Source organism: Phallusia mammillata, chromosome 1 (assembly GCF_965637545.1).
Source record: "Phallusia mammillata chromosome 1, kaPhaMamm4.hap1.1, whole genome shotgun sequence".
NCBI lineage: Eukaryota > Metazoa > Chordata > Ascidiacea > Phlebobranchia > Ascidiidae > Phallusia > Phallusia mammillata.
The window spans coordinates 4,222,707-4,242,610 of NC_137252.1; the positions used below are offsets into that span (position 1 = coordinate 4,222,707).

Below are 19,904 nucleotides of genomic sequence, written 5' to 3' on the forward strand. Positions count from 1 at the left end.
CACTCTTATAAATTTAATACATACAGTTTTATGCAAAATTGTATAACGAATCTTTTCACTCGAGTCTTAAGTCAAGTCTAGGAAAGTTCTTGGAAGAGAGTTTTTGAAAACAGGTCATCGCGTTTTTATTGTCAGCGCTTTCAAAAGTCGGCACATTTATAACTTGTACATTAAGTATATTTTTGTGCTGTAAAACTAACATGCGGTATTTAGTAGAACAATATGCAACCGGACAAAAACTAACATGCGGTATTTAGCAGAACGAAAATGCAACCGGACAAAAAGTTTTTTTCTAAAAGCGGTGACTACGTTACGTCTGAACAGTTACGTAAAATTGAAGCAAAAAAATCTAAAATATTTCTTTAAATGTCTTATGCAACCAGGCTGAATCAATTAAATTTCATGAAGTGTAGGACTCAAGTAAATTCAAGTTTTTTTACAGCAAAAATGTTGAGTATTGGAAAAATGTGACTCTTATAGTACTCGAAGCTGACATGTGCAGCATACGAGGCAGGCAACGGTGCTTGTGATTCGACTTTCGGCGGATTCTCCACTGGGCCTGTGTAGCTCAGTTGGGAGCGCGCGAGTCCTGGAAAGACTCCTGTCGTGGGTTCGAATCCCACCGCATAGCTAGATTTTTCTAGCCTACGCCTTGCCATATGGTGGTGAAGGCTTGGTGACCGGCTGATTCGGTATGGCGCCTTCAATGGGCCTGGCGTACTTTCATTTATAAATAAGTGTGCCTTGATAGCTGGTCTGCATAGACGCTTCAGGGCTGATCCCAGTTATGAATTTATGTTTTTCTTAACTGATATTGGTCAATCTGGCGATCCCCTACTACGAAGCTAACATGTGCAGCATACGAGGCAGGCAACGGTGCTTGTGATTCGACATTCGGCGGATTCTCCACTGGGCCTGTGTAGCTCAGTTGGTAGAGCGCGAGTCCCGGAAAGACTCCAGTCGTGGGTTCGAATCCCACCGCAGGCTAGATTTTTCTAGCCTACCTACGCCTTGCCATATGGTGGTGAAGGCTTGGTGAAGGCTTGGTGACCGGCTGATTCGGTATGGCGCCTTCAATGGGCCTGGCGTACTGTGACTTATAGTACTCGAGTCGAGAAAATGACTCCATTTTTCCTATCACCAGTTTTATACAGGCAGAAAGCACGTGACTCACAACAGTCTGGATAATAATTAACATTTTCAAAGGCAGACATATCGACACAATGCCGTGATTTTCAATAAGGCGGTCCGTTATGTGTTACGAAAAATATTACTTATTTTGTATTGCGCTGTTTTGTCACACTCCTCTTGTTTGTTGCTTTGTTTCCTAATTGTTGCGAATAATATTACCTTATTTATTTATTTACTATTTTTGTTCGGCATTTTAGCGCGTTGCCATAATTATATACACCTTCACAGCATTTGTCAATCAACCTTTGGAGAATAACTCGTGGCTTTGTCCGACTGGCTTTCTGGAGAGAGGGGGAGGGGGGGGGGGGGTAACTTTGATCCTACGACTTGTTTTTTTCCTCGCGCAGACTTTTGATGTCTACTGTTCTCATTTTCATTCATATCAGGTGCAATTTGAGCCCAAAGATAAATTGCGCCCTTAAGCTCGCTTTTATAAAGAGTACAAAAGTCAGACTTGTTTATTCGCATCTTTGTTTGTGCAAGCTTTTAACGGTTGCGCGCGTTCTATTTACTGGTTTAACCGGCGATTTTTAGTCACTAACCCCTAATTCAATGGTCGGCAACCGCCGGTCCGCGGCCCGGTACCGGTTCGCAGGGAGTTCGTTACCGGGCCGTATAGGTTTTCAGGTTAAATGCTATCAAACATTTTGCCCATGTATCCCGGGGATGATAAACTAATTTAGGCGTTTTTATTGCTAAGTATATGTAAAAGGTTGCCGATCCCTGACCTAAATAACGGGTGTTTTTTAACAATCATTGAATAGAATAGAAATTTGACAGTTACAAATTTGCCATTTTGAGTAGTCGATTTTTATATTTAACCCTGTAGCCCCATGATCTCTTGAAGGGTAAATTATTTTAACTTTGTCCGAATTAGATAAAATTTGACAGCTGGTAGAATTTGACATTTGTAGATTTAAATTGTCGTGTTTTACCCTAAAATCACATTATTTACCCCGTTTTCCCTTCAAAATATAACATAAAATAGGACAAACAATGTCAAAATTAAATAAGATTCGGATTGTTTGTAGTTTACATAGCATGTTTAATTATAGGCCCAGTACTAGTCCCCGTGTTTTAACAACACCAAACTTTCTCTACGAATTTGCATTTGGGGGACCCATGAGCTTCCGCATGCAGAAACAAACCACGGTTATAAAATCAATGACTAATATGGGACCCAATATAAATAAGTGGAAAATATATTAATGATTCAAAATAGGTTGCAGTGTATGTGCACTGACAAAACGTGCTAAGCCACTCTTCTAGTTGTACACACCTTCAAGACATTTTTAATCAACCGTGAGAAAAAAGCTGGCTCTTTGTCCAGCTGGCTCTCTAAGGAGAGGGCGGGGTGGTAAATTTGATCCTTTGGTCTACGTTTGAGTAACGTGTACTTTTTTTCGTATGAACGTTTGGTGGCTCTTAATTGGACTGGTTTTTATTCTTTTTGTCAGGTGCAACTTGAGCCCAAAGTTGAATTGCGCACATAATTAAGTTCGCTTGTACAAAAAAATACAAAAGTCTGTTTTGCTTATTGGCTTCTGTGTTTGTGTCAGCCTGGAGCGCGGTGTGTTCATTGGTTTTACCGGCTAACCGTTAGAGCAGCGTCCTGAGCCTTAGGCGTAGAAATAATAGCGTTACAAATTGGCGAGTGCGCCAAGACGCTTTTGCCCAGAGTTGTAAGTCGGGCAGGGTTCGGGTTTGCGTTTCTTAAAAAAAATTGGGCTTGATTTGGGTCTGACTTTACACTCTGTGTCAGTATTATTTTGAACAAATTTAACTCCATGAGTAGTTAGTTGCTGGATCTGACCTTACCTCCAAGTCTCTTTAAAACAGTGAAATTTAACCCCTGGTTTTTACATCTTTACACATCTATGACAAAATATTGCTGCTTTTTTTCGTGATTTACTATCTAAAGCATTTTAAACTAACCCATAAGGGCACTTCGACACTCGGCTAAAAACCTTTGCTTCAGCTGGCTAAAAATTAAAGGATACAGTTTTATTTTTCAGAATTATAACCAAAACAATTAGTATGACTACAAACACAAATACAATGTTCCCATGACTTTAACATCCAACACTGGATTCTGAATATATTTTTTTTTCAATTTGGTTCCATTCAAGAAATCACAAATGAAGAAATCGTACAAGATCTGTCTTCTCTCTATCAGCACCATCTCTGTGATTCTCATCGCATCCGAGTACCTCCTCCTCTCCAGCAACAACATCCTGCTCCAGAAGGCTTATGGGATCCTTCACGATATCCAAAGATCATCCGGGATCGCTCCTGAAGATGCGGAACACTGCTCCGAGGCGCTCTTCACTAAAGATGCAAAAGACCTCCCGGTTCCTGACAACACTAGCGACGATCAAGTTTTAGAATATTTAAACAATGGCTGTGACGCTTTCAAATCGCGTTACCGCTTTGTTACGCAACAAGGGAGTAAAGAAGAAGAAGAATTTCCAGTCGCGTTTTCCATACTCCTGCATAAACTCCCACATCAATTCGCAATGATGTTAAGTGCTATTTATTCACCACACAACATTTATTGCATTCACGTGGACGCCAAAGTCAAGGGTCCAACGTTTCAGGCGTTCGAGGAGATGGCCCAGTGCTTTCCAAACGTTTTTCTCACCAAACATAGGGAGTACATCGTGTACGCCTCATTCGCCCGCTTAAAGGCCGACATGAACTGCATGGAAGACCTGATGGTGGAAAACAAAGATTGGAAATATCTCGTCAATCTGTGCGGACAGGTGTGTGAAAATAACTTATGTCAGGCTACTTAAGATTTAACCTCCAAAAAAGTGTAAAATCTTGCAAATAGAAATTTATCCAGCTAATGATTTTCAAATCCACTACCTTTTTAAGAGTCCCAGTTTACTGTTTTGTTGGCTAAGCAGTTTAGTTTGCGCTAAATTGAATCGACCCACCACAGTATAGAATCTAAATTATTGTCGTCGTTTATAAATTGTCATTTCATTATTAATTCTGAGGTTTTCTGTCGGGTTAAGTGTTTTAAATATGTATTACATTACTGATCGACAACTGTATGTACTTTTATCTTTAAGATTAAAAATGGCGGCATTTGAATCAAAGTTAAACTGTAAAATGTTAAATTTAACTAAAATTGTTTAAGAAAAGGAGGATTTGCTAGGATGTGGCGGGTTATGTTAAGTAACAGCCAAGTGACTAGTCTGTCAAAGAAGTTTGATTAAAAATTAACTTACTGCTTTTTAGAGCTCAAATTTACAGTGTGCCTGAATTGAACCTTTATCCCAAATGCGCTTACGTGTCACGCAACACTTAACTAACAAGCAGCAGTACTTCACTGAGCTTTAAGTATTTCAACATAAACTTTAACTGGAAACAATCTTCTGCAAATATTTGAATCTCGTGATAAAGTCTGTTCAAGTAGTTTTAAAATAGCAAGCTACTTACAGTCAACATCGCACAAGTTCGACAAACAAGTTTCTCATTCTCAAGTGGTTTACTGTAAGATTTTGTATTCAAGACAAGAAGTTGAACCGGAACTGAACCCAACCGCGCGAACTGATTTAAGCGGTGTAATTCATTAAACCAGGACACACGAACCGTTAATGACATTTTCTCAAAAAATACGAACTGGTGTGGAACCTTATCGTTTTTCTGGCGTTGACCCGGAACCGCACCTGTAAAATACTCCATGTTGTATTTTTGTGACCTGTACCTAAAAATTATTGGTGTCAGCAGCGAGTACACGAGATATAGGGCGTGTCAAAAATAACGATTTGTAACGTGTCGCGCAGTTCACAATCAAAATTCTTTTGGACTTTGGTAGGACCGTGCATATGATGGGTAGAATTAAAGATTAACTAAAAGCGATTTATACCTATTTAAAGTCACAAACCGCTTCGGATCGGGTAATTAAAAAACCCGAACCCCAGAATATACATCTTTTAAAACCTGAACCGAACCGAACCCCTAAAAACAATAAAAAGTGAACCCGAACCGAACCTGAACATATAATCGACAGTTCAACTCCCTAATCTAAAAAATATCAGTCAAAATCTTTACATTATTTGTTTATTATGTTGTTTTAGGTCGAAGCTTCTTTGTTTGGTTTATGTATGGTAAAATATCACCACATGTGTCCCACTTTCAGACCCCTATTTGATGTGCTACAACGTTTCTACCCTAATATATTTGTTTTACAACAGATTTTTACAACGAAAACTAAATTTTCGAGCAATTTTTTATCCAATAGTTGAACAAATTACGCTTGGTATATTTCGCTCTAAGTTGGGACAAAAAGTATAAGTCACGTACAACGTTTCAAAAGTTACATCACAGTTTATACCAAAACAAATATTTTTGTCCAATGTGACCGATGGAGCTCTAATGAAAAGCGTCTGGTAATTGCGGTAATGTGAGTTTAAGATAAGTCAAGAGCGATAACGGTTTTTATGCCATCACTCTTTGAAAAGAACCGTTTAAAAAAATATTTTGTAACAATATTGATTCCACCGAAATTCTTGTGTTTACCCTCTTCACATGGACATTAAAAATAAAACCAAATCCGTTTCGTCATGCCTCATGTTTGCCGACAAAATCGTAGTACGCCAGGCCCATTGAAGGTGTTATACCAAAAACAGAAAATCGGGGTTCGAATCCGACCTCGGGCTATGTTTTTTGAGGCTACACCTTTGCCTTATGGGAATACGGTATGATGCCCTAAATTGGCCTGGCGTATTATGATTTATTTCAGTATCTCGTGTTCGCTGTTCAGTATGAACGCTTCATGGCTGGTCCGAGCATTGAATTCAAGTTCATCTTAAGCCTTTTTTGACTTTCGTCTTTAGCTCGCCGTATTGCGTGGTGTGAAGCCGTTTGGTACAATTGTTAAGCTGATTTAGTTTAATTAAAAAACAGTTTGGAGAAAAGTGCAGAATTACTCCAAAAAAGTGAAATTCACGTAACTTAGATAAAACAAGACACATTTTCGTATTTAATTTGTTGCTTTCCTATCAAAACATGACCATTGTTTGTAGCAACATAAGATCGTTGCCCTACAAAAAGTTACGTTCTAACGAATATTCGAGACACAAAAGTAAACACTTGATGTATTGTTTGTGAACCTGGGGTGAAAGTTCATTGCGCAGAAATCCCCTGTGGTAATTTGAACGATGAAAACCGTTCTGTCGTCACGAACTATCCACTTCTTGTCCGCCTGCAAATATTTGGTTTTAAAACTCGCAGTGTCATGTTCAACAAACGGAATTGTAGCTGATTTATAACGAATTCCAGGGATTATCTTTTTCAATACAGTCAAACTTCGATACTATGCCACCCTTTGGGACCGAGAGAAAGTGGCATAGTAGCGAGGGTGGCATAATATCGAGGGTTGTTTTTAAACATAGCCTTGTGACGTGACTTATACTGCAATGCAACGTTGTGTTGTACGATTGTAATTTATTACAGTATACAGTATAATTTATTACAAAAATACGGATAGATCGTGCCTTGAACAAACAAGATCTGTTAGTTTTGCCGTGACACAAGCACAGAACGGCGTTTACATAACTCGCTGCGAAGCCGTGAAACTTCTTAACATGACCACATTTGTTTATTCAACGATTTGTTTTTCGTGTTTTCTCTGTTTTATCATGAGCTTAAAAAGAAAGTTGTCAGAAGGCCCAATTTTTCATGCCATAACCAGGCGTTAATACAATAATACTGTACTCTCGTGTGTCATAGTATCAAGGGTAAGGGGTGGCATAGTAAATATATTTTCTATTGAATTTTGTTGGTGAGGATCAAAAATGGTATAGTAGCGAGGGTGGCATAATAGCAAGGTGTCATAGTATCGAAGTTTGACTGTATGCGAAGTTGCGCAAACACCAACCTCTTTCTGTTTGTTTGTTTTTCCAAATACTGCACATAAAATTCTTTTTGCCGACTTTTTTCAGTGCATTCGATATTTTGCTTCAAAAAAAAGTTTCAATTTTTTTCTTCAGGATTTTCCACTTCGAACAAACTTGGAACTTGTTCGTCAGCTGAAAGCTTTAAACGGATACAACGTCATACCGGGCTGTGACGTCAGCAATGACGCAACGCTAGCAAGGACGAGATTTGTTCACCGGTAAATCACAATACCAAGACGTCACTGCAAACCAACTTCAAATTTTTGCGTTACGTCATAATTGTCTTATATTTGATGACGCCATGCGATAATGACGAAATCAATGGTTTTACAGTTCATTAGTGACGTGAAACCAATACGTCACAAACCGACTATAAATTTTGTCGTTACGTCACAACTGTCTTACAATTGGCAACGTCATATGTGTGATAATGACGTCATCAATGCTTTTACAGTTCAATAGTGACGTAATAAATGACGTCATGTTTTGAGATGTAGCGAAAGTACAAGTTTTTTTTTTTCTATTAACGTTTGTCTTTCACTGCAGGGCCGGTAACTTTACGAACCCAGAGGGGGTCACCGAGGTGCGGATGCTCCCCACAAAACAAAAGCACCCTCCCCCGCCCTTTAACATGACAATCCGCAAAAACTTGGCCTATAATTTCTACACAAGGGAGTTTCTTTACTGGGTGTTGCACGAAAGTAAGGAGGCTGCGAGTTTGTTGGAGTGGTCGAAAGACACATACAGGTAAATATACACAATCGGTGATGTTCCACAAACGCATTTAAAGCTCATTAAACAAAACATGAAGTCAGTTTGTTAGACTTTATTTATAATTTACGAGTTTGTTGGTTCCATCTTTTTTTCTGTTTTGAAATACGAGTGACACGTACAAAGTACACAAAAGATCGAAATCTCACGCAAGAACTATAAACGATCAAAATGTGTGGTTACATTATACCAAGCGATATTTGAACACATTAGGACTGTCGCGTCATTGAGGTTGTGAGCATCCGAACTAGAGGGTTTTACGAGTTTAAATTTATCCACCGCAAACTGTACGTGACTTGTGTGTTATTTACAAACGGAGTCACGTTCCTGTTATGGAACCGGATTTTCATTATGTTGTGGCGGTCGTAAAGTTTTTAAAAAATTTCAACTTCGATGGAACTTAAACAAAGCTACTCCGACTTGAACTAAAAACAAGGCCTTGTTGTCGCCTTGACAAAAAATTTTTGTTGTTGACAAAATTGGCCGAAAAGTAGAGTGGCGAAAAATATTGTCTTTAACTCCGACTTCACTCCATGAAAAAAATGACTCTTCAACTTAAAAATAGTGATACAAATATCTTACTTGGGGTGAGATTTTGAAGGGCTCATGTTGTGGGTTTGAAGTAAAAGTAATTCTGGAAATATATAGTGTTGATTAGCACCATGTCACGTAGCAGGTAACCACCCATAACGTTCATGACATCGTCGTAAATGGAACTGCTTTTGTCAGGCAATAAAAAATCATCAAACAATTTTCTACACAAAAAGTCCCCGAAAAGACTGTTTTATTGACAGTATAGGGTGCATAAACTAACGAATGCAAGTCGTCACCTAATAGTGCAGTTGAGTATACGATTATCGCCACGTTAAACAATAGAAGAACTCAGGGAGCTTGTGCAAAGTTCAATGCTGCACAAGAACTAGTGTGTGGCCACAGCGTGCACGTTAAATGTTGCTCAAAGTGATCTTCAATGTACTTAGAAAGATTATGTGTATGTCCAGCCCCATGAAAATTCATACTGGACTTAAACTAGTGTGTGGTCATAGCGTGTACATCTAATGTTGCTCAAAGTGGTCCATAAAAGAGAGCTCCTGTGCATGCATAGACACATCAGAATCTATGCCATGCATAAACTTATGTGTGGCCACAGCGTGTGCATCTAATGTTGTTCTCAGAGTATTCAGGGAGCTTGTGTGTATGCTAAGACACATGGAAATATTAATCAGAAACACCATCACCTTTTTTTACGTTTTGAAAACAATATTTTGACACAAGGTACTTTAACGCAGCCCGGACGAGCACTACTGGCTGATGACGAACATGCTCCCTGGCGCCCCTGGCGGAAAATCTGACGTCATCAGCTGGTGGAGTCCGGTGACGTATATTAACTGGATCTCGGTCAAGCGTAACACGTGCAAAGGTTAGTGACGTCATTAATGAGTTAAATGTTTCCGTTTGTATGGGAAATTATTTTTTTTATTTAAACTCTACATTTAAGTAAGCTGACGACAGTGCACACCAAAATTTTAATTCGGGCCGGGTTCGGGCTTACGTTTTTTTACAAAAACGGGGCTGTTTCGGGCCTGACTTTACACTCTGTGTCAGTATTTTATATTTAAATAAATTTAACTAGCTAAGTAGCTAGTTTCTGGACCTGACCTAATGTCAAACAGCCTTAAAACGCCTTTTTCAAAACCAATTGCCTATCGTGTTTGTTGCCTTGGTCTTTCCTGAGGCTTCAAATATTGGCCTGTCGATCAAACTTCCGGGTCTAAACGGGTTTCTCAAAAACGATTCGGGTTCGGGCCCTGTTTCGGGCTTGTACTTTCGGGTGCGGGTCGAGTTCGGGCTCTAATTTCATGCCCGTTTACAACCCTGGTGCACACAAAACTAACTAAGGTTTCATCGCCGTACGGCACTCCAGTTTGTCAGGACTAACCAGGCTAAAAAATTGTGAATCGCCAAATTTTGGCATAAACCATACAGGTGCTGGTTTTCCAGTGCCTCTAATCTCGCAACACTAGTTTATACGGTCAATGCCTATGTACTGAGATTGTATAGGTAGAAATCGTGTGTACTGTATGCTTACTTAATGGTCATGTGCGATATATATTTTATGAAAACAATGCCCACAACTGCAGATTTTTTTACAGTAAAACTTGAACAGGCAATGGAAAGCTATCGAAGCTTGTATTTTGACGTGACAGACCAATTAAAATAAGTCTTGCCAAAAATTCTTACTCCGGATTCTAATGAGGATATAGTATAGCGTTTCAAGTGTTGTTGCTTTTCACTAGAACGAAATTTCACAGAAGAATGTGCTTGTTGTCACATTTTTTTGAGCCAAAACAGTTCTTGTTCAAATCATAACTTTTTTGCAATTCCAAGAAGCAAGTTATAATTATTTGAAGCGACAATAGGTTTTAAAATCATTTTTTTAGCAATATCGCAGGTCTACGGCACACACCAGATTTTTTTATCACCAAAGCGAAAATGCTTCAGTACTTTGTTTGTCTTCCATTTAATCATACACGCTTTCCTTATGTTTCAATATTGACTCAGGGCTTTTGGTTCATCTCATCACGTGTTGCCCTACAAGCGCAAATATTCTAAACCAAAAAAATCAATGGAAAACATTCAAAGAATTTGTTTTGCTAAATTCCATTTTCAATAAACATTATTGGCACTGTGTCAAAAACAGCTTTGTGCATTTCTGTTAATATTTATTTGTTTCTAAGCCTTCAATTGGAAATTTGTTCTCAAAAATGTACAGTAAAAATAACATATTTTTAACAGGTTTTGTACGCCACAACATTTGTGTATTTTCGCTACGAGACCTTTATGACGTCAGACGACGTCATGAGACTTTCGCCAACAAGTTTGATGTCACGTATGACGTCATGGCGCCACGTTGCCTGCGCTACTGGCTCGACGAACGCAGATTGGGACGCAACAGCGAGAGAAACCCACAAAGAAAGCCTTCCATGCCGTCCTGGATAAAACAAATGACGTAATAAATATTTTAAAACTTATTATTTCTATGCATCATATTCGCAACATTTTTATGCATTTGTCGCTTTTTCTAATTTGTCAGTTTCCCTTTTAAGTGCTTTTTGCGGTTGGTGTGTTTGCCTAACTGGACCGACAGTTCAAACAGTTTGTAAAGTTCCACAAGAAAATTCTTATTTCCCGTGCTTCATCTAGTGGCAAACCTTTCACTGTATTTATTTTTGATGCACGCCGAAAGCAATCAACCACAGAAATATGTCAAGGTTAGGATTGATTTCCAGGAAAAATCACATAAGTTTGTAAAAGAGAAAAATTCTTTCGGCAACATTTTACAGAGCAGAAAGAATAGATATAAAAGCAACGAGCCAATGCATGATAAGCTGCAGACCGTACACACTGTTTCCATGTATAAGGTCTCATCAGTATAGAAGAATATATTTTTTTTACATTAACCAACTTTTAACCATTCAGTCAACACCATGACCCACTTGTAACAAGATGACAACGTAGTTTAGTGTTCAAGTTGACACTTTCCTGTTTTGGTTTGCAACATGGAACTGAGATTGGAATTTGAACTCAAATCGTCGTGGGTTCAAACATCGGGAATACAAGCGCGTGATTTTTAAAGTGTTTCTCTTGTGGCAAAGATGAATGGGCAAACGTTTTTGGTTTTTGGTTTTTGAAAACGGATCCTTACAAATAGTGATGCTGATGCATCGAATCTGCTATTACGTATCAACCAAAACCACAAATAGGTTCTTGCAAGTTATGTCATTATCCTGATGAAGGCGTCTTGTATAGGACGTCGAAACGTCGATTGTTTGCAATAAAACTGCTGGATGAGCAATACTTGGTCACACAAATAGGTAGTTTGGCGAAAAATGTTTTGCTGCAAGGTGACAGTGGTTTTTCTGTTTTTTTCTTAAAATGTAAGCCCTTTTTCTGTTGATTTTAAGCATGCCTCGGCAAACGCTGTCAATCTGCAAATGAGTTGTTTGTTTTTGTTGGAAGTACACAAAACAATACGCTCTAATAAATACCGAATCCCAACCAATTATTCGGCCGAAACCGAATCTTATTGAAATTTGCGGATTCAGCCGAATAAATTCGTTACACTAAACCTGATTGAAATTCAAACTCGAAACATCCTGGGTTCGAACCCCCATCAAAACCTTGACTTTATGACAGAAAATCTACAAACGCCCAAGCAGTAAAACATCTCTCGATCTTGCTTCAGAACAGCCGGCGTAATTTGGCCCCAGGCACCCGCAGAACAGGTTGTAGTGTTGAGGGCCGGGTTATTTCGTCTGCTCTGCTATAGATAGAAATATGTTGTTGAGAAAAAACTTTCGGGTTGTTGGAACATTATCGGTTTTTACTCTGGTTGTTTATGTTTATGTTCATCTCTACCAAGGAACAGGTCAGTTACGAGTTTATTTGTTTATTTTGACAACAAAACCCACGAAAACTGGACGGACAACTTGATTTTTGGATTTCGTCTTCACGTTGGTAAAAGCCCGTTTTGTCCGTTGGTAGATTGGGGTTCCATCTGATAAAATTATATTGTTTATTTTAACGATAAGGTTGCGTGTTAACAAATAAACAAATTAAACTTGCTGAAATCTTTTGTTTCATTAGTAACAGTCCCTAAAAAGAGCGTTTGCACGACAATTATCGATCAACCAAAAATCTAAACTTAAGTTTTTGCGACGAACTTATTGGTCTTGAGTGCTCTAACTTCTTGTAATGATACGTAAACTAATTGATCAAAAACTGCCAGGGAGCTGGAATGTATAAATCTATATTTTATTGCAAACCTTCATAACAATTGCTGCTGTTATGATCATCAGTGCAATAGAATGAGATCACTTCAGAAAAGCTCTCAAAGAGTTTTGTTTTTGCGCAAGTTAAATCCGTTTCTAGCGTTCCAACTGTCAAAACTAATGCAAGAGGCAACATTAGTTGAAGTTGATTTCGTATCACGGAGACACGTCGCGTTGTAGCAGACAAATCTAAACTTCTAGGTTTGCAGTGTGGACATTTTTATTTGTTTATTACGTCATAAACGAGGGTTAGATTCTGTTCGAAAACTTTGTAAGCGAGTTTTTAGGCTACAGGTAAAGTAACAAAAACGGTTAAATTCTACTCTAACAATTGAATGTAAACAATATTACCGATGTCAAACGCCAAAGGTCGCAAAATATAGTTTCAAAAAATTGGAACGGTTCCTAGACCTAAATGATGGGAAAGCTTTAAAAGTTTGTTTCTAATTGGATGAAACTGACACTAGTAGCATATGAAAACCACTTTTCATGTTGTAACTTACTATCTTTGTCAAAATTATATATAATTTGCAGCTTTCGCGAACCTAATTGCCAGCTCTGCGGTAAAGATTAAAGAACAACGCACTTTAACATGGTTCGGTAAAGTTGTAATTATGGTTGCAATGCGGAAATCTTCATAAACTTCCAACGGTGTCACTACTTTGCTGGAAATTGCTGTATATTTGTGACGGTTTTATAAAAAAAGTTTTCTGCGTTTTGTTATGCAAGGAAGTGTAACAGAAATAAGTTGTGATGTGTTTAATTTGAAACAGCACTATGGTTTACAATATAACAGGGCTTGTAATATTATTTAGGCTTTCCGCCCTATAGTTAAATGTCAGCTCCACCGATGCGCTGTGAGATACATGGATCTAATATAGTTTGGTTACACTTGAAATCCTTGCAGGGGATATATGCCTGTAAATTCTTGTGGTAAAGAAATAGCTTCGTAGACATTCAAGTATTTTTGTGCTAAAAATAAAAAAACGTAAAACTAGTTTTGTTGCAAATGTTCGAGCAATTACTGTTTTAACCACCAGCGTATATCAGGGGTTTCCATTTATTTAGTTCTATACGACCCGTTTATGTGAACCAGTGTTCGTTGGACATCAAGTAATTACATATTTTTTTTGTTGCAGAGAACATTCGTGAACAATATGCGGTGGATTTGGAATCGACAACAGTTTCTATGATTGAACCAGAAGAAGATCCAACCATTCCAGATATTATACCGCGTAATTGTTTATAATCATGTACCTTGTAAGCCAGGGTTTCCCAACCTCTTTACAATCTCGTACCACTTGGACGCCCTTTACTGCCACGCGTACCACTTCCGGCAGAACAACTAATTTGATCGAATAATATTTTATTCAAGATGATAATATTGGCCTACTAAAATAACACTAAAGACCCACAACTATTTTTTTTTTGCTGTCCACCAATTGGTCAACAAAACCAGATAAATATATGATAAAGTTGTGAATCCAGGTTTTTGTGAAAAAAAAACAGACGCTACTCGCGTACCACCTGAAAAAACTTCGCGTACCACTAGTGGTACACGTAGCACAGGTTGGGAACCGCTGTTGTAAGCATTACGACATGTTAAAATAGTTAGTTTGTCTCAACGTTTCTCCTCATAAATCCTGGTAAATTGATTCCGGGAATCATCTCCAATTCCATGGCAATTCACACAATGTTTTCTGCTTCTCGTACTTCATACTACAAGTTTGGAAACATTCATTTCTGGGTTAAAATCACTTAGATTTCTTATGATAGCAGATTTTAACCTGTATATAAATGTTTCCAATTTGTGGGAAACGTTTCTCCTTGCGTTGTAACAGCAAGTTACAATACTTGTAGTTTAAATTTAGAGAAATGATATAGTTGTCTATTCCGTTAAAAATGGACTAGTCCTATTTAAATAAGTTACTGACAATGCCATTTAGGCGACATAAATTTATCCCGAAACCCAATAACATGAATGGTTTCTGAAATGAATTTTTCAGCAAGTTTGATTTTTTTCGTTCTATCACACGTCTTGCTCTGACAAACATTATGGTAAACGTATCTAAGTAATATAAAATTCCTTTACATTTTGGTCGCATAAGTCCAAGACAAGCTTTATTGTGTGAGAACAAAACTGACAGATTTGATTCTCATTAATTGTTTTCAGCCATGGAAAGCAGCAAGCTCGGCCCAGCAGGTATTTCTCCCCCAGCAGAAGAACTGGAACGCTTGTGGAATTACGTTTACAAGATACAGGTGTGATGTACATGTAAATAATAAATACTATCGTATGCATTTTTAATGTGAAACAATCAATATAAACGGGAAAGATAAGAAAAAGCAGGAAAAAGAACTTCGCCAAGGACGGTCCCAAGTCCGGCTGAAAAAGAAGTAGGGTTGGGCGTCGGGCCAGCAACCCAACCCCGTAAAACAAGCTACAGTTACAGAAACAGCAAGAAGAGTTACTACTTTAAGCAGTGGCAAAAATGTGTGTTCGAACCAATCATTCATGACGGGCCAGGGTGAAAGCCCCAGGAAAACTCTGGTCCTGACGAAGAGCAACATATTCCCTGTTATAACAATTACAAAACTAGCAACTTGGAATGTAAGAACTTTGTTCCAGTGTGGAAAATTGGCGCAAGTAGTGCGCGAGTTTCACACGTACGGACTAAATATTCTCGGAGTTAGTGAAATGAGATGGATTGGAAGTGGCAAACCGACTAGTGAGGGGAAGACAATTATCATTTCGGGACACAACAAACAGCATATACACGGTGTCGGGTTCGTGCTGGATCATGAAGCAAATCAGACAATGGTTGGATGGAACCAATCAGTGATCGTATAATTACTGCACGTTTTCACTCGCGCCATGGGAAAACATCTATTGTTCAGGTATATGCCCCTACAGAAGAGGCAGAAGAATGAGAAAAGGATTTGTTCTATGACCATGCAGCTTCAGGATACACTAAATGATATCCCTAAACACGGTCTACAATTATTGATTGGCGACTTTAAAACTACAAAACTTGGTCCTGTTTCGGGTTTTTGAGAGCATTTCTTCAGAGCATATAATTAAAAAGAAAATTTAGGACACTTTGGTTTCGAATTATTTATCATAGATTGTCATGTCTCTATTCTGACTTGAGTCAAACAGTAACACTTAACAACATAATTGTTTCACAGTATCAGTGTCCGAAAATTGAAATGAACGGAGGACGAAATCGCGGAGGTCTTGAGGACGGGGACGGTGCTTACCCAGTTTGTATGTCTTCCTATTTTTGGAAGGGAAACACTGGTGATGGTAACCGGTGTCTTGTGTATTCGTTTGGGATTGGAAAGGATTTTAGCTTTGACGACGCAATGGCGTTGAAGGGCTGCGAAGTCCACTCTTTTGACCCAAGTGAGATTTTTTCTTGAAAGTGTTTTTTTATGGTCTCGGAGAAAAATATGTGTTAAACTCTGCAACAGAAAGTGTATTAAAAACTTTTCCACTTATCTACTGAGTCCAAACACTACAAACCAATACGTTGAACAATATAAAATGGTTCTACAGCATAAATATGTACCAAGAAGATTTTTACAATGAATGTTTGTTTTTCTATTTGAAAAAGAAGTTCCAAATTTCTACGCTTCGTATTGGAAGTAAGAATTATCAAACTGTGAACATATTTTAAAAATGAACTATACCGGGACTATAATAAACTTGCAACTACCTTGTACTCTCAAGATTGCTGGTTCTAATCCGGTCACGACCACTTGTGTTTCCAGGAATAAGAAAGCTGATTACCAATGTAACCAACTTTGAAAAACAAAAAAAATCTACGGTTTTGCAATAAAACAGGCAGCTCGACGGCGGACTCATTGCAATCCTAATGCATTTCAGGCATTGGCCGACCCCTGAGAATAAAAATAAAACAAAAAACTTGGATACGTTTAGAAGCGAATGTTTAAAACTTTTCAGGCATAGACTTGGCTGACAACACAGTCCGAGAATCAGGGGTGACTTTCCACAAAATCGGGATCGCCGGAAAAGACCGCGACAAGGACGTCAATGGGTGGAAGATGAGAACGCTACGTACGTTGTGACGTTATAATGGGTGGAGTGTAAATCTATGACGTCATTCCGCTGTTGTTTATTTTAGGGACATTGTTGCGAGAGTTGGGTCATGATGGGAGATATGTGGATTATTTAAAAGTTGACACAGATCGACCTGGTGGTGGAGGATTTGAAGATGAGGTTGGAGATTTTATTGATGATTGCATGCCTAAGTATCTTTTAAACTGCACAATAACTAAGATCGCATCAATCAGTACATAAGTCTTTGAGATAATGGCCAAGGGATAAGAGAAAAATATAATTAAAATTTTTTAGAGCCACTGGTCGAAGTGTATTCGGCAAAAGTATCGAATATCCGGTTTCGGCCCGTATACCTGTGAGCTTATTTAATTTGAACACCATAGATGGTTTATCCTTCTTACTTGTTTAGTCCCTAGTAAATTGTCTCATCATTAAAGCCATACGATCATTGACTCTTTTTGTACAATGTAAGGGTCCTCGGAAAAATATTCAAATTTTAATCCAAGATACCACAGCCAAAGATTGAGCAGTCTTCACGCTTTATTAACTAGGCCCTTATTACTATCAGTCACAAACAGTGGTCGGTATTCCCTAGAACAAATCGTTTTTCTTGATATCCCAACAATTCACTTGTTAGTGTAATTTCAAGTCACTTTTACACACAAAAAGTTGCCACGCCAAGTCATCGACAGTTTGACAGAAGAAGTTGTTTGGCACGCGGCGTACAAAACGTTGCCAAACCAATCTATATAATTACCATAATTCCACTTGCTCTGTTTTATCATAAAGTAGCCACAAATACTACGTTTGCATTTACACAATTTCATCTATTAGTTGATGCAAGAAATGTTGGAGACCGGACTTTACAAGTGTGTGCGTCAGTTCGGGTTCGAAATCCACTTAGCCGGGCCCATTACCGATCCCTTGTGGTTGAGACGTTGCAGAATTCTGTACCGCCAGATGTCGCAACTGAGCAAGTTTGGTTACCGTTTGTTCGCTACTGAGGACAATGTAAGATATGACCGAATTGTGAGGAAAGATCCGAATTTTTCTCAAATCCAGAAGAAGACATCGATTATTCGCAATCAGGAGTCGATCCTTTGGGAGGTCGCTTTCGTGAACTTTGACCCCCGACCTTGCAAAGTATGACCCCAAAGTTTAGTATGGGGTTAAAGTTCAATGCTCAAGAAGGCTACAACCATGGTACACGGAGGGCACCGAGTGATCCACTACAAAAGAAGACAACATTAAAGACTGAAACGAAAGTGTTACACACGCGTTATGTTTAAGATGTACATGTACTTCAGTTTCTGCTTCGAAAATCGTTTCATATGTTCTTGAATTGTGGAACGTTTTATTTTTATTTAACTTATTTATTTGCTTCATTTTAGACGCAATGCTAAACCGGTTCTGGCTATGTATAAAACTGTAATTTCTTCTAATACTTCCAGAAAAAAACATATCAAAGACTGAACAAAGGTGATGCAGACGCGTTATGTTTAAGATACTTTTTTTCGTTTCATATGTCCTTGAATTGTGGAACGCCGTTTATTTATTTAACTTACTTCTTTGCTTTATTTTAGACGTAATGCTAAACCGCTGATAGCTATGTTTATAGCTCCTGCAACTCCTTCTAATACTTTTCAAATCACTGGGATTACTCAACATAATTTGGTTTATTCATTTATTCGACATTCTCACTTTATAATAAAAAACAAAACAATGAAACAAATACAGCTCATTAAATTTTGCAATCGGCGCGTCAATACTCACATTTTACACTTGATTAACTATTTTTCCCACTTTCGAAAGTCAATCAAAAAAGAAACAATGTGTCTGGTTCTTTGTTACTTAACATTAGGTTTAGTACATTTAAGAGCAGAGATGTGTAGCCTATAAATCTTGCTACTTTTTATTTTCTATTTTATCGTGTTGACATGCCATAGTACTACAGACAGTGTTCGATATTTAAACCTCTTACTTTAGGTTAAACTGTCAAAAAATCACATCATTATTAGGAAACTTAAGCAAAAGCGGACAATCATGGTCCCGCAAATAAACTAAGTATGAAAAGCTACTGTTTTTTTTTTTGCTGTCATTCCGGTTTCATATTGTGTACGCCCCAAAAATGTGCTTAGTACTTAAACACCTCTGCTTTATAGAGAATGTGTTTATCTATTGTGTTAGTTTGTGCATTAGAAGCAGCAACACGCTCTTAGACGTGTTTTGAAATAAGAGCAAATCGTACCTGCAAGCAAAGCAAGCTGCAGCATGGCTGGAAGCAGTCAGATTGAAGCGCGAAGCATTTTACGGTGTCACCTTGCAATCTTGCGTTACACCCAGTGACAAATCGAACGCAAAAAAGCAACGAAATAAGCAGCAAAAAAACACTTCAACTCATTCTATCTCTCGCGATTCGCTGAGAGAAATGCATTGCTAGTCACATATTGGTTAACGATGTCTGATAAGCTTCTCCTTCGTAATGTATTTTCGCTTTCACGAACGGAAATGCTCTATGGCGCCAGTTAGCGAACGTGCACAGCACAGCACAATTGCTAAACACCAAATCGAGACACATCAAATTCGGCCAGAACAAGCAAAGGTAGCCGAGCGCGTCGAGAAACACAATCACGTGCATTACCACTGATGTACTGACACAAACCGACGTACAAATAGCAAGTCGGATGAGCATGGAGCGAATGTCCGGACGCACAACGATAACATGCGACTGGCGGCGTTGGGAGGTTGACTTCTTCTCAACGCTCAACAGAGGACGAGTAATAAGCCCGAAAAGTATGAGTTGACATACAAAACAAACCAACAGTGAGATAATAATAGCAGGTGTGATGTCACGAATGGTTCGGCGGTTCCACGCAAAAACGCATCCGAATTCAGTGTTGACTGCGCAGAGAGACTTTGTGATGAAAAACGGAACTATTGTAGCAGTGAGGTAAATCGCGATAATCAGGAAAGAGCTGGTAACTTTTATTCCTCGTCCGATGGAATTTGCCAGCAGCGGGTCGGAGTAGAACTTTCTTTGGCGCACCCAGAGTATTGTGTAGATGAGACTTATGCTCACAGCGTATGATGTCGCGCCGTAGTACTTGTACGCAACAC

At 38.6% G+C, this 19,904-nt stretch overlaps 2 protein-coding genes and 1 non-coding gene across 4 annotated transcripts; all 3 read left to right on the forward strand.

The window, feature by feature from the left end:
- The first annotated feature begins 913 nt into the window (after window positions 1-913).
- Window positions 914-987, forward strand: Trnas-gga (transfer RNA serine (anticodon GGA)). The gene has a single exon. It is a non-coding gene; the product is annotated as a tRNA-Ser (tRNA).
- A 2,226-nt stretch (window positions 988-3,213) lies between these two features.
- On the forward strand, window positions 3,214-11,920 carry LOC145209429 (N-acetyllactosaminide beta-1,6-N-acetylglucosaminyl-transferase-like). Its single transcript, XM_080079710.1, has 5 exons — window positions 3,214-3,953; window positions 7,194-7,318; window positions 7,647-7,847; window positions 9,161-9,291; window positions 10,668-11,920. Exons 1-5 carry the CDS (start codon window positions 3,330-3,332, stop codon window positions 10,883-10,885), a joined length of 1,299 nt encoding a protein of 432 aa, XP_079935836.1. The 5' UTR covers window positions 3,214-3,329; the 3' UTR covers window positions 10,886-11,920.
- A 228-nt stretch (window positions 11,921-12,148) lies between these two features.
- Window positions 12,149-18,519, forward strand: LOC145209430 (putative methyltransferase-like protein 24). Of its 2 annotated transcripts, none has more exons than XM_080079711.1 (7): window positions 12,149-12,300; window positions 13,843-13,938; window positions 14,877-14,965; window positions 15,893-16,109; window positions 16,671-16,784; window positions 16,852-16,946; window positions 17,622-18,519. In XM_080079711.1, exons 1-7 carry the CDS (start codon window positions 12,210-12,212, stop codon window positions 17,934-17,936), a joined length of 1,017 nt encoding a protein of 338 aa, XP_079935837.1. In that variant the 5' UTR covers window positions 12,149-12,209; the 3' UTR covers window positions 17,937-18,519. The 2 variants fall into 2 exon arrangements, with proteins under 2 accessions (XP_079935837.1, XP_079935838.1); XM_080079712.1 differs by lacking the exon at window positions 12,149-12,300 and adding an exon at window positions 12,307-12,389.
- Window positions 18,520-19,904: the final 1,385 nt, after the last annotated feature.

Coding starts and splice junctions, on each gene's coding strand:
- LOC145209429 (XM_080079710.1), top strand. CDS start 3,330: ATGAAGAAATCGTACAAGATCTGTCTTCTCTCTATCAGCACCATCTCT. Junction 3,954..7,193: donor TCGTCAATCTGTGCGGACAG/GTGTGTGAAAAT, acceptor TTTTTTCTTCAG/GATTTTCCACTTCGAACAAA. Junction 7,319..7,646: donor AGGACGAGATTTGTTCACCG/GTAAATCACAAT, acceptor CTTTCACTGCAG/GGCCGGTAACTTTACGAACC.
- LOC145209430 (XM_080079711.1), top strand. CDS start 12,210: ATGTTGTTGAGAAAAAACTTTCGGGTTGTTGGAACATTATCGGTTTTT. Junction 16,110..16,670: donor AGTCCACTCTTTTGACCCAA/GTGAGATTTTTT, acceptor AAAACTTTTCAG/GCATAGACTTGGCTGACAAC. Junction 16,785..16,851: donor GTGGAAGATGAGAACGCTAC/GTACGTTGTGAC, acceptor TGTTTATTTTAG/GGACATTGTTGCGAGAGTTG.